This window comes from Ostrea edulis, chromosome 7 (genome assembly GCF_947568905.1).
Source record: "Ostrea edulis chromosome 7, xbOstEdul1.1, whole genome shotgun sequence".
NCBI classification, from domain to species: Eukaryota; Metazoa; Mollusca; class Bivalvia; order Ostreida; family Ostreidae; genus Ostrea; species Ostrea edulis.
In genome coordinates this window covers 16080859-16096016 of record NC_079170.1, presented here as the reverse complement: position 1 = coordinate 16096016, position 15158 = coordinate 16080859, and the positions used below count along the sequence as shown (strand labels likewise).

At 34.8% G+C, this 15158-nt stretch overlaps 1 protein-coding gene across 1 annotated transcript; it reads right to left on the bottom strand.

Moving 5' to 3' along the window:
• Positions 1–1742: 1742 nt before the first annotated feature.
• On the bottom strand, positions 1743–13219 carry LOC130047854 (galactose-specific lectin nattectin-like). The gene is made up of 6 exons (XM_056143494.1): positions 13092–13219; positions 12651–12824; positions 4575–4634; positions 4107–4186; positions 2432–2522; positions 1743–2096 (listed from the first exon to the last, which is right to left on the bottom strand). Exons 2-6 carry the CDS (start codon positions 12820–12822, stop codon positions 1870–1872), a joined length of 630 nt encoding a protein of 209 aa, XP_055999469.1. The 5' UTR covers positions 12823–12824; positions 13092–13219; the 3' UTR covers positions 1743–1869.
• Between the last annotated feature and the right edge of the window lie 1939 nt (positions 13220–15158).

Genomic DNA, 15158 nt, shown 5'->3' with positions numbered 1-15158 from the left:
TTGGGTCAAAGGTTGTCTGACTATTTTATATCAATTGTATGCCCGTTCTTTAAACATTGATTTTGACAACGGATTACTCCGTTTACCTGATGTAGATATAGGACTCTCGGTGTTTGTGGTCGATAATCGCTGCATGTTTACTCCATCTAGGCACTTAATCACAGCTCTGTTGTGAGGAGGGGCCGCGTGTCCCCATCTCTTCATTTCGTATTATTTACACGAGTTCTGGGATTCATCACTGTTCGGGTTTTTCTGCATCACTCTTTGTTTGTAATGTTTTTAGTAGGATATGTGCATTATACAGAGTATAAATCAATAAAATTAATACAAATGTATATGCAAACACACACATGCACACACATATACACAAACTTACACACAAACAGATAGATAGATAGACAAACAAGTTGATGGTACAGGGATTTCAACAGTCTCGATTGAAGTCAGCATTTCGCAAATTTTATGGTCGTTATAACGATCTAGTTCGTCAATACAACCTCGCATTGGGTCAAATGCTGTCTGACGTGTTTCATACCGATTGTTAAGCCGTTCTTGGCACACTGATTTTGACTGCGGATAACTCCGTTTACCTGATCAGGATATGGGGCTCACGGCGGGTGTGACCGGTCAACAGGGGATGCTTACTCCTCCTAGGCACCTGATCCCACCTCTGGTGTGTCCAGGGGTCCGTGTTTGCCCAACTATATATTTTGTATTGCTTGTAGGAGTTATGAGATTGATCACTGTTCGTTATCTTCACCTTGCATGGATGGATAGATAGAAAGAAAGATAGATAGAAAGATAGATAGATAGATAGATAGATAGATTCAGATATATTCGATCGATCGATACATTGAGGGTCGTCAGTGTACAAAGGTTAGGGTAGTCTGTACAATCATCGTACAAAGGTTAGGGTAGTCTGTACAATCATCGTACAAAGGTTAGGGTGGTCTGCACAAATAGCGTACACAGGTTAGGGTAGTCTGTACAATCATCGTACAAAGGTTAGGGTGGTCTGTACAAACAACGTACAAAGGTTAGGGTGGTCTGTACAAACAGCGTACAAAGGTTAGGGTTGTCAGTTTTGTGAGTACACACGGATTAATGTTGCCAGTTGGTAGTCTGCATCGGATTTGTCAAAATATGGTCGTATTGATAGTAACTGGTCTAGTAACCTAGTGGTTGGAGTCTGTTGGCTCAACTTCAAGTATATAACAATAAACAGTTACTTGCAAACGTTGTGTGGTAGTCGAGGAGTATAAAGTATGAATGTTTGAAAAGGTGAAATATCCACCCTTCCAAGATTTAGGTACAGGTACATCCGCACCTTGAAATGAAGTGATAAGATACATAAATCGGTGTTGAATCAATATATTAGACAAAACTTGTGGCATATAACACCCCGGAAAGCACGAAACAACAAGGATAAATAAATGAAAATAAACAATTCCTTTGAATATATCTTAAATATTTTTGTCATATAATTCTAATTTATATACATAAATGCAATCATATATTGTCTTTACCTTTTATAAATCGATCTAATATAAATATCAATATAGATTATGATAAACACTCACTCAATGAGTAGATTACTGCATTTGTTAACTCCAATCCCCATCATGGAACATAAATGTACAACCATGTACGTACATGTACATGTATTTGTTTCTAGAATTCTAGTATGTGATTGCAAAATGTACGAAAATGGTGAATTCTGTATACATATATCAGTTGGTTTTTTTTCAACTTTACTTTAGTATATAGTCTGAAGATAATCTTTCACTAGATTTCTTTTTCACAGACGGATATAGATAGGTATGAACACTAGATTTCTTTTTCACAGACGGATATAGGTAGGTATGAACACTAGATTTCTTTTTCACAGACGGATATAGATAGGTATGAACATTTGATGTCATCCCAGTTGTTCTCTTTGAACAATATTGCCATACATTCTTCTCCTCTTTTGTCTTTAGGTTCGCCTTTATTCCAGTTCTTAAAGCGCAGTGGTGACCCCGAAAAGCTCCATGTCCATGTCTTGTCTTTATGTATATCTGTACCGCCCACCCAGGCTCGGTCGATACAATTCAAATCTTTTAAATATAGAATAAACAACATTAACCAAGATCAGCCAACAAAATCAAATGTTGAGAAAGTAGAAAACTATAATTCCATAAATATATTAAAATGAATATTACAATCATTATATATCACTTCCATTTGTGTGTTTTTACAAGCTGCCAAGGTACCACCTCTTAGATATGTCAATCTGATTTAAACTATATCCAGGTATCAGTTTACTTAACAGCCCTTTGTAGTGTGTTATTGTAGATGAATCTAATGATATGATTCTAATCCGATTAAATATGTAAGGTTAACCTTTTCATTCATAAATGTTGATGAAATGACCAATGAAATAATTACTCACCTGCATAATTTTTCAGCATGTTTCTTATAAAGTCATTTTCCTTCTTTGTGTCAATTTCAGCTAAGTGTGCAAACAAATTACGACAAAACGTCTGAAAGAAAAATCAGAAGCATGGTTCATATTAATTTGTTTAGAATTTATATTCATCTGAACAGCTGGTATAACTAATGCCTATTCTCCATCGTCATTTTTTGTCATCTCTGAATTTTGCTTGCTGCATACTTAGATATTCTATTGAACATAGATGTTAACGGCAAATTAACAACTCAAGTTTATGACAAATGGGATCGTGAATTAAGCTCCTCCATCGTCAACTTTCTATATTTATGTAGCAATATTCCTTTATAACTGCACATTGTGTTTATGTCTTCCATTTGATTCTTGTTCTGCGTATGGACTGTTTGAAGTCGAAGCAGACTTCTGAAAAATACGTTAATGTTACGGGGATTTTAAGAATTGGTCATAAGTCAGCATTTCACAAATTCTATGATCGTTATAATAATCTAGTTTGTCAATAAAACCTGTATTTTGGTCAAATGCGGTCTTATGTGTTTCATGCAAGGTGAAGATAACGAACATTGATAATCTCATAACTCCTATAAGCAATACAAACACGGACACCTGGACACACCAGAGGTGGGCTCAGGTGCCTAGGAGGAGTAATCATCTCCTGTTGACCGGTCATACCATGCCTAGGCCATTCCTCGACTACGGATAGTTCAATTACCTGATCAAGATATAGAAAGCACGGTGGGTGTGACCGGACGACAGGGGTGCGTATTGGCAATGTATTCTTAACCAGAATCCTACAGAATAAGTTTTGTATGGTTTAAATAAATGACAAATCGATAATAATAATTAAAGAAGGTAAAATCTAAAGTATATCATGGTTATTTCCAAACTTTGTTTTTATGATCTCATATAACCCTTTATTTTTCTTTTTACGATAATAGTAAGATGTTTTTCTAAAATGACTACAATTTCCTAATAAACGAGCGGACTTTCAACATGAACATAAAATGCAATTCATGATAGATATGCACTATAATATTTCGGGTGATAAACTTTACTAGTACTGTGTTAAATTCTGTTTTTCTACTCTGATTAAATTTACCAGTAAAGGCATAACAAGGTATTGATTGTTCAAATATTAAGATATTACGTAAAACGACTACAGTGTTTAGGATAAATTATAGATGAGCCTTTTAAATAGTGAACACAATGTTTTGTTTCTGATCAAAGCAGTTTCCTGCTTTTAAAAAGCAAAAATGCATAATATTCCTTATAAAATACGTGTTGTGTTTTTAACAACGCTCTATTTTATATCATAACCACCCTTCTTTCGTTTAAGAATAATCGCTCTGTTTCTATTCACATACACTAACAGTGTATGGATTTAAAAAGAAAAAACTACGTTGTTTGAAGTTGCTTAATACACGGTTGACTGTTGGTGAACTGATTTATTCCCCATTAATTATATACTAACATCAAATGCATGTTTTTTTTATGTCCACATACGACGCAGCTATGTTCAAATACACTACCGATGCACCATTGACAACATGTATATGATTTTTTGGTTGGTGTCACAATTTAAAGAGTTAGATTGATCTCTACATAATCTTATATATATCAATTAATAGTTTTGATAAATAGTTTTGATATGTATACTCACATCTGCGGCATGCCACGTCAATGCTTGCGTGTTTATTCCGTAACACGATTGTTTGTGTCTTTCCCAACCTTTGGGACACTCTAAGATATTAAAGAACACGTGCTAAATATTCGTATGTCATTCGACTATACCATGTTCATCGAAAACTTTTTTATAAGGTACACCTTCCTTAAATACGGTATGTACCGAAAAAGAAATTTGTGTAAGACAGCTTTGCTGTAATTTTGATTTCAACTGGTTATCAAACACAATCCAAGCATACAAACTTTTGAAATGACTATTCAATGACATTGACCTTCGATGTTGAAAACGTATAGTATGTAAGATTTTAATTACACCATCCTTAATGTTTAACACTTAATGTTTTAAAAAAATCAGATGGAAAATTCGTATCAATCAAATTCCGGTGCAAAATACATCTACAAGTAATCAGTAATGTTAAAATTGACATTGCCATCATGTACTCACCTTTACTACGTTTTATTCCAGTCTGCAGGGTTTTGATGGTATGTGAGAATTCCTCTTTCACTAATTTAATGATAATAGATAACACTTTAATACCATTACTTAGAGGAAAAGCATGGGTCGGATGATTAGGGCAACAAATTGGATACCATAAAAAATTAATGTTAACAATGTTAACATTTACATTGTTGTTAGCTATTTGTTCTGCGTATTATCGCATTTCTAAGCGTAGCAAGCTACTGTCAAATGATATGATGTAAAAGTTAATCTCATTTAACGTCAATATTTAAGATATTCTGTGTTCGCTATAATGATCTGTTTTGCCAATACAAGCTGTCACCAGGTCGAGTGATGCCTGAGATTGATATGTTTCACTCAAATTATTGGGCTGGTTTTGACTACAGATTACTTTGTTTACCTGATCAACGTATTTTTCTACAAATTTCATGATCGAAATAAAGTTTTATCACGGATTGAAACATCGGGGCTCTCTGAATTTCGGGTCCTTCAATATGGGTGATACATGCACATGTATCCTTATCGATAAAAAGAGTTAAGATAACCAGTGATCGTTTTCATAAATTCCACAAAGAACGCAAAACTAAGAGAAGGTAAATGCGGACCCCTGGACACACCAGAGGTGGGATTAAGTACCTAGGAGGAGTCAGAATCCCCTGTTTGCCTGCCACACCTACTAGAAGATGGGCTATTTATAAAGATGAGAAAATAATTCTATTTTCAGATTGGATAAAAAGTACAATGGAGTAAAACACTGATAAATCCGCTGTCATTTACGATTTTTCGTTCGTGAACAGATCTTCATATCTCCTGAATACTCAAGTAATAGAAAATAGAGTTGGGCAAACACGGACCCCTGGATATACTAGAGATAGAATCAGGTGTACTGTAGGAGTAAGCATCCCCTGTCGATCGGCTACACCCGCCGGGAGTCCTATATCCTGATCAGGTAAACGTAGTTATCCGTAGTCAAAATCAGTGTGCCAAGAACGGCCTAACAATCGGCATGAAGCACGTCAGGCAGCATTTGACCCAATGGTAGGTTGTATTAGCAAACTATATCGTTATAAACGACCATATACTTTGCGAAATGCTGACTTTAAACGAGAATGTTGGAACCCCTGCACCATCAACTTGTTTGTCAGTAGCCCGTGTCCATTTAAAAACTGACCATAACGCAGAACAAGCTCTTGTGTATCTAATTGGTTGAGAGCTGTAAACACCATATGCAGGTGATAATGGAATATCGCTACATGCATATGGGAAGTTGAAAATGGAAAAGCTGAAATCATTCCTTTTGTCAGAAAGTTGAGTTGTTAGTTTGCCGTCATTTTCTACTTTCAATGAAATATCTAAGTATGAAGCAGAAGTGGAAGACTCTTTGGTGTCTTTTATTTCGAGTTACTCCGGGATATATCGAATCAACATATGAATGAAAATTATTATTGTTAATAGATAAAACATCGTCGATATATCTAAATGTCTGCAGGCCACAGCAAGAGATTTTTTTCTCGTCGCACAGAAGTTTATGAATAAATTCTGCTTAGAAGCAAAATCCGTGACCATGGGGATTTCAACATACTGTTGGAAGACCTGGTCACGAAAGTCCACGAAGATATTGTCAATGAGGAACTCCAGCATATTTTTTTTTAAATTTCAACTTCAGAGTACTTGTGCGTGGAATCAGAGTAGCGTTTAACAAAGTGATTTTTTCAATGGCTGGTCACTAGATAGGGATATTCGAGTTTTCTAATTTTGTTGAAGAGGCAACTGTTTATGATGTCAAAAAGTGAAGTATTTAATTTATCGTGAGGAATGGTAGTGTAAAGAGTTGAAGAAACCATACGTTTTGATGTTGTTAATTTGAGAAAAGTTTTGTGATTTCAAGTTTACTTATAGTTCGTTAGACATTTTTAGAATCCATATTTGATTTACACCACTTTTGGCATATGTAGTCGCACAGTGAGTTTGAAGTTTCTCCTTGACAGCTGTTAATACTTTCGTGAGGAGAAAAGAAAGAGACTTGATAGAACATTTACTGAATCAAGCAATGTATATTTATTGGTAAGGGTTTTTTGAATTAAAGGAATCCAGTATAGGTACGGTAACTCATATTCATTCGACCCTTTGACTGGGATATTAAATGTGTCTAAAACTGAAGCATGGTTTTGAAGAATTTCGTCTTTTGAAAGGGTAGCTGGAATATAAGTATGATTACTAAGAGTGGAAGAAATACCAAGTTCGTTTAAAATATAGTTGTATTAATTTGCTTTACAAACAAGGACAACGTTGTTACAAGCATATTGCTATTTTCATTTTATATGTAATGATTTTGACATTAATATTGTACATCTTTAAAGACCCAACTTTAAGTTAACGCCCCCAAATTTTACCTGTGTCGCGATCAATGATAAGTGGCTGGTCAATCAAACTTTTAACAATAGAGCTTAGGTTGATTGACGTTTGCAGAGACCTTGGTCTACAGCTACCTGAGAAAGATGTTTTGATAACAATCATGGCTAATGATGACCGGCAGTCTTCAGATCTCGAGGAAAGCCCTAGTATACCTGAGTTTTGATAGCATTGACTCGCACCTAGAATATTTTAATTTCTAACGTCCCCTATACAATGCAATTTATCATCGTATTTTCTCTCTCCATCTTTATACATGTATTATAGATTAAACAATCAGAAATCAAACAATAATAATAATAAAAAAACCAAACAAACATAAGTTATTGGAATATTTTCTATTAATGATTTACTGTGGCTTTATATTTATAAAAGCATGAACAATTCTTTATTGGCGCAGCACATCAACATGTATAATAGTTATATTGCCCATGCGTAAAACTGTTACAGTAGTTTAAAAAAAAATGCTTCTGTTTGAGATACCACATGGATTATAAATTACACAATCAGAAATCAAACAATAGTAAAAAAGCATAAATAAGTTATTGAGATATTTCTATTTATAATTTATCATGGCTTTATATTGAGAGAGAGAGAGAGAGAGAGAGAGAGAGAGAGAGAGAGAGTTATTGAGATATTTCTATTTATAATTTATCACGGTTTTATATTTATAAAGAGAGAGAGAGAGAGAGAGAGAGAGAGAGAGAGAGAGAGAGAGAGAGAGTTATTGAGCTATTTATAATTTATCACCGTTTTATATTTATAAAGAGAGAGAGAGAGAAATGTGTAAAACTGTGGCAGTAATATAGATGAAATAATATGGCATGGCAATAGTGTTGCATATGTATGACAATAATTACTCATTTCGTCAATGATTGAGAGTAAGGGAGAGAGAGAAAGGGGGGGGGCTAGCTATGTGTCAGCTTCTGTTTGGGATACAATCGTTACACAAACACTACGCCCACAGAAACCCTAGAGAGAGAGAGAGAGAGAGAGAGAGAGAGAGAGAGAGAGAGAGAGAGAGAGAGAGAGAGAGAGAGAGGAGGGGTGTAGACTTCGTGTCAGCTTCTGTTTGGGATGCCATCGTTACACAAACACTACGTCCACAGAAACCCTAAAGAGAGAGAGAGAGAGGAGGGGGAGGGGGAGGCTTCGTGTCAGCTTCTGTTTGGGATACCACCATTACGCAAACACTACAGCTACAGAAACCCTACAGACGGCCCATATTGAGGGTTATCTTGATCATTCTTCATTTGGTTGTACATGTACACAGATCTACTTGGATTTATTCATTCTCTCGAAACATGGATATTTTACCTACTACACCCACGACACCGCGAACTCCCAGGACACCAGGAAGTGCCTGGAAACGCCGGGTAATATTATATTTAGGAAATTATTTATATACGATATATAACAATTTAATTAGAAGTTTTAAAAAGCAAAGGTTTAGAAATGGGCTAAACCTGTCATTTGCAATACATAAATATTACCAAGTTTGAAGGTTTACGGGAAATAGAAATGCGGTATGCATGTAGGTAGAAATTTTAATTATTTTTTTTGTTGCACAAATCAAGGCACTTAGCATAATTTGTAATAACCTGAGAAATTTCCTGTGTATATCATAAAAATATACACAACAACTGATCTCTTGGCCAGGTAAATTCCAGGTAAATAACATTGACCATGGATAAGCTCCACCCACATTCAGTGATCCGTGGAGCAACCGTACGGTGTTTTCTTTGGTCTTTAAATATATATTTAGATTTAGGGGATGCTTACTCCTCCTAGGCACCGGATACCACCTCTGGTGTGTCCAGGGGTCCGTGTTTGCCCAACTATCTACATGTATTTTGTATTGTTTGTAGGAGTTATGAGATTGATCACTGTTTGTTATCTTTACCTTTCATTCCATAATTCTTACATCAGATGAAGTTATAAAAAGCGGGTTATGTTCCAATCAAAGCACAGGATGACATAAAACTAATTGTTCCAAAGTATTTTATTGTATTAAGTTATACTAGAGTATTGTCTGAACAACATACAATGATATACTTTGTGAAAGTTGTAAATGGGATTTAAAGCAATAAAAAAAAACCGTGATTTTTTAATGATATGTTTCGTCTTACATACAAAATAAAGATGACGTAATAAAGAAAAATTAAATTAAAAAAAAAGAATTACTTCTATCCACCACGTACCATAAATAGCTTGAATCGATCCTAGTTTAGTGTTTTGACGGTGTTATACGAGAATTGTGATTAATAAGTTTTAATAACGGTTTATGAATTAGCTGTAATTTCAGATCTGCTGGCACAGACTTTGAGTAAGGAGCAAATCTCTCTAATTCTTACTGTGTTTGTATAACACAATAAGTAAATCAAATGAATAACATTGCAGTCTTTTTCCGTTGTAAATATGTGCCGGTATTTTAATGATTTCCGTATTATATTTGGAGTCATGGGTCATCTTTGATTAAAAATACAAGAAGTATATTCTTACAATTTAGCGTAAGAGTTGTTTTCCTGTTCTGATATTCTGAACATTTTATTTTATTTCATTTTCATTATAACCGATATCTTTTTTTTTTTTTTAGATTGTATCTAAATTTTAAAAAATGGTAATTGTAGTAATGCCACTTTTTTTTCTTAAATGAACATTTTCGCCTGAAATGAAACCTTTAATAACAGAAAGATTGACAACATCCCTCACCATTGGAACATATTAGTGGGTTTAATGTTTATTTTGAATTCCAGAAGTTTATCATTTATGACGAATCTTTTCCACCTGTATACAGTCGTAACCCCTGGAAATTGTGTATATGAATTTCAGTAACGGATATTGGTTATAGCGAAAAAACCCATTGCTTTCATTTCCATGAAAAATAATAAATTCTTCATCGCAATAATAACCGTAATATGTAATTTTTCCTTTTCCTGGAATTTTGCATGTGATTTGCTAATATCGCATACAGAGGGATAACACTTGAAGCCCCAAGCACAACCAACAATTAGTTTGAATTCAAACATATCATTTTATAGTATTAATCTTAGTAAATAACACAGGCCTGCAGCGGACAGGAAAGTGACTTTATCAACTTATCCGTAGGCTGTTTTAACGGTAGCGATTGGCTTCTCGAATCGCATGTTTATACAAACCGTAACTGACCAGCAGGCAAACGGTGTGTGGTTGCGGACGTTCAATATGAAATTAATTACGCTAAGCGTATGCATGATAGGTGTTAACATAATCAATGCAAGGTGAAGATAACGAACAGTGATCAATCTCATAACACCTATAACCAATACAAAATGGAGAGTTGGGCAAACACGGACCCCTGGACACACCAGAGGTGGGATAAAGTGTCTAGGAGGAGTAATCACCCCCTGTTGACCGGTCACACCCGCCATGAGCCCTATATCATAATCAATACATAGGTTTATTTTTTCTGTTTAGAAGACAAATGAAATGACGTTTACGTTTTAAAGTTCAGAGGTCATCACCTGTCTTATCTGTGTAAAGCCGTGTAATTTGTTACTACAGTACTGTGTCATAAGTTTTAGAGGAATAAAGCTATCAAATACCTCTTAGTAATTCGTTTTTCGTTCTTCCAAGCCTAAATTTAGGCATTTGCGTCTGAGTTACGTACATGTTGGGACTCCCCTCATGCACGTGGGGTGATTTATAGATGCATAACAGAACTTAAAGAGCTGCAAGTATATTTATGGATCCCCACTATATTTAATTTTTGAATAATCTTGTCACTGTTTTCTGTTACATACAGTTGCTTTCAAATAATTTGATTATTAAGTGAAAGTTTATCAGATTCAGAGTCATATGCGTTCCATAACACAGGTAATTATATCGCTAGGGTTCGAATTAACTATTAAAGAGTAAAGGTTTAGAACTCTAAACATAGGGTACCCAAGCTCGTCGATGTAAGAACAATAAAAAAGCATAATTTTCTACTTTGTATTCTAATATACTCATACATAATCAATATGTAGAGTTCTATACCTTAAATAGTAAATTCAAACACAAGCGATGTGATCGTTTGTGGTTACAAAGACATGAAAAGACTTGTTCTAGTTGTTCGTTATCTTCACCTTGTAAATAACTTAATAACTTGAACTTAATTTATTTGACGAAATCATCCACACCTCCATATTCCAGCACTTTTCCACTAAGAACTATATTTACCCCAAAATTCAATTTACTCTTCATCAAGTTTTGTTGTAAAGTGTTATACAATGTATCAATTGTATAAATCGATACCTGTAAATTGAGTTTCAATTTATTACGTATTCATTTATTTTGATAGCATTCTTAATCTCTTCCACTTTTTGCGATTTTGCAATGAAACCCCAATATTTGTCTCAAAAATTCAATTTTCCTCAATTTATGATTTTGTACAGTTTTGATATGTTACACGTGTTTGTACAAATATATACCTTTATCATAAGCAGTAGTTAGCTCTATCGATTAGTTTCAGGTTTGGCCAATATTTTGACAGATTAATTAGACTGTTAATGATTTCATATACGACTCATTCAGTGTAGCAGTTAATGATTTCAGTGCAGTCTTGGGTAGCAGGGGACAGTTTCACACTATAGGCCCGGCCAACCTTTTCAAAAAATGGAAAAAACCCCTTATTTTAAGTGATATTACATGTGTAAAAATGTATACAATGATTTTAGGATGCATGTCAAATGCAGCTGAGTGCTTAATGAAAATGTTGATATACAATATGTAGGTGTCACCATGATTCCTAGCATATATAGATGGGTGCAAATACGAAACTAAGACACGTGGTCAGTTGCTGAAGAAATTCCGGTGAAAGCATGCAGGGTCTAGCAAAAGGTCTGTAGCTATGAGGGAAGGTGGATGGCCCCATATGAGAGGTAGATATCTGAGAAGGGCAGATAGGGTTCTTGATTGTGCACAGTGTCTAAATCCCAATGTTTGGTACGGTGATGGAGTGGGGGTGGTGCGGATTAGCCCAAATGAGGGAAAATCAAAGCAAATAAGGGGAACCTGCTCAGAGCATGTTTTGTGCACCAGCACCAGTATTTATAGATTACATGTAATTTAGGGTCATAATTTATTAACTACACTAATATGAAATAGAAGTATTGGCATAAAAGGGAAATATGATTTTTCATTAGTCTGTCATAATCTGACTTTGGTGTATACCCCCTATCCACATGTTTCAAAACCAAAGAAACTGTCCCCTGCCACCTTGATTCTCGTGAAGAACATATGTATTTTAGTGCTCAATGTACATGTAATACTTGATCATTTCAAATTGTCGACGTTCTGCGTTATTTCCCTCTCCATCATTTTTGTTTAGTTTTACTGCTAGTATGCAGTTAGTTTTTATATTGTATTTATTTAGTTTTTTTTTCTCTGTAAATAGTATAATGTCCTAAAGAATGGACAGGACATTTTGACAAACTGGGATACACTGAACACAAAACACAAGATATAAAGTATGAATAACAAGAATATTGAATTTAAGAAGACAACTCAATATATCGTATGCAAAATAGAGTATTGCTGTATAAATGTTAGATCAAAAATGCAATGTTTTGAAAATTACGCTGAGGATTTGTAAATTAAGAAAAAGAAATTCTTCCTAGATTAACATACGTCTTTTTTCCAACTCAATTAATTGGGTGTTCATCTGAGATTTCACATTGAGTATGGAATCGATGGTTCCACATTGACCACTATCTTCTTTGATGCCCAGTGCTTTGTATAACCCGATTTCTAGCTGTGTCGTGAAAACCAAGAACACGAAGCGCAATATCGGGGTCTTCATTCCTTAAAAATACAAAATGTAAATTCAAATGGCTAGAAAAAGGTGTAAACACTGCATGACACCAGTAAATGTAGAAAAGGTTAACCATCGACATGAAATACGTGTACTTATGAGATTTTTAAACTTGGAAATTCGGAATTATATTTGTTTTGGCATTACTTAGGGCAAAACATTGTAGATCAGAACATCTTCTGTAGGCGAAAATTGATAAATATATTTCCCATATTATGAAAATATTATGAAGTTTTAAGATATTTTGTAGGCCATACCTTGGGTTCTTCCATTGCGTTTCTACACAACTTAAGCACCACTGTAGCTCGGTTTCACATCAAATATTAGAGTGAACGAAATTTACATGTAGCATACTTGTATTCTGTAACTAGACTAGCCACACACTGAAAAAGGAAATTAAATCAAAACTGTACACGAGACCGGATGTATGATTTCCTTTTACTTGCGTTTGTCATCTGTCTGTTTTGAGTGAATGCGGATGGTACATACATGTATACGGAATTGGCAACCATCTGTGGTTTGGATTTTATGTGTGGATTATGTGGAAAACATTTTTATGACCAAATAAATCACGAAATGGAATAAATGCTGTTATAACGATTTATTTCAAATTATTTCACTATAGACTCCGTATATCACACGAGGAAAAAAAATGGAGGGGAAACTGAGATTTAAAATAAGAATTGAAAACCTTAAAATGTATCTTAAAATTCAGTTTCAGTAGAAAATGAATTAACATCCATGCATGAGTGGAACTCACTATTTACAGATCACTAATCTCACACGTTAAACCATTGATGCGGATTTAAGCTTATTAATGAAAGTTAAAGTCACTTGATATGTCAATGATATGTATATTGAGCAAACTTTAAAATTTGGAAATGTATTTTCACATTACATACATAAACTGATTAAAATCTGCTGCAATAAAAGGCCATCGAATGGTCAATATAGTATGAATGTTTTCAACAGTTTGGCAGAAATCAAAATATTGGTTTAAGCTATGAAAGGTAAAAATAGCGAACAGTAATCAATCTTATAATTCCTATAAACAATACAAAATAGAAAGTTGGGCAACAGGAACCCCTGGAGAGACCAGGGGTGGGATCAGGTGCCTAGGAGGAGTGTTTTTGAAAAAGCCCTATAGTGAATTATATTTATTTGATGCACTCTTTAAAACTGATGCCGTGATTACAATGTAAAACTTATATGGTACCCATTTTGATGCACCAGATGCACATTTCGACAAATAATGTTTCTTCGGTGATGCTCATGCCGAAATTTATGACATTCGAAAAAACATTAAACTTGTAAGAACTAAAATGAAAAAACAAACAAACAGAGAGCCAAAGATTGGAGCCAAATTCGTCTAAGGATCAGAGCTATGCATGAGGGAGACAATCCTTAAATCTGAAATGAATTTCTAAATATGAACACAGCAATTAAATATACATCCGTATTTCCAAGCTAGTAACGAAGTACTTAGCTACTGGGTTGTATAGACCCTCGGGAACTAATAGTCCACCATCAAAGGCCTTGACCCAGGGGTCGTAATGTAAAACGTATACGGTACAAGTATCCCACCATCCATTTTTTAGATATGAATTACGGTCGTTATACATTGAATCGCGATCTAGTTTGCCAATACAACCTATCATTGGGTCACATGTTATCTGACGTGTTTCATACCGATTGTTAGATCGTTCTTGGCACACTGATTTTGACTCCGGATAAATCCGTTTATCTGATCAAGATATAGGACTCACGGCGGGTGTGACCGGTTGAAAGGAGATGCTTACTTCCCCCAGATGCCTGGTTCAATCTCTTATCCAGGGGTCCATGTTTGCCCAACTTTTTATGTTGTATTGCTTATAGGAGTTATGAAATTGATCGCTCTTCGTTATCTTCACCTTTCGTACAGAACGAAGTAAGATCGAAGAAAATCAGTGGAAGAACATCTTTTGTGATGCGTGTATCGCTTAAAAGATTCTGAAAATAGATATAAAGGCATGCTTAGATAGATACATGTAAATGAAAAACAAGTTTCATATCACGCAAGGAATTAAAACATAGCATAGTTCAGGTGTCAAATGACAGTTTTCTAGTCATATAATTCAAGAAGTAACGATGATGTACAGATACATACCAAAATAATTCAGAAATTCATGGAACATATTCAAGAAAGTAGCAAAATATAATTATCATCTGGAAGTGAAAGCAGGAGATAGAGTACTCGGTGAGAGGAGAGAATCCTTTATGTAGCATAAAAAGGTGAAGATAACAAACAGTGATCAAAGTATGACTGAGTCAGATGTTCAAAGTTG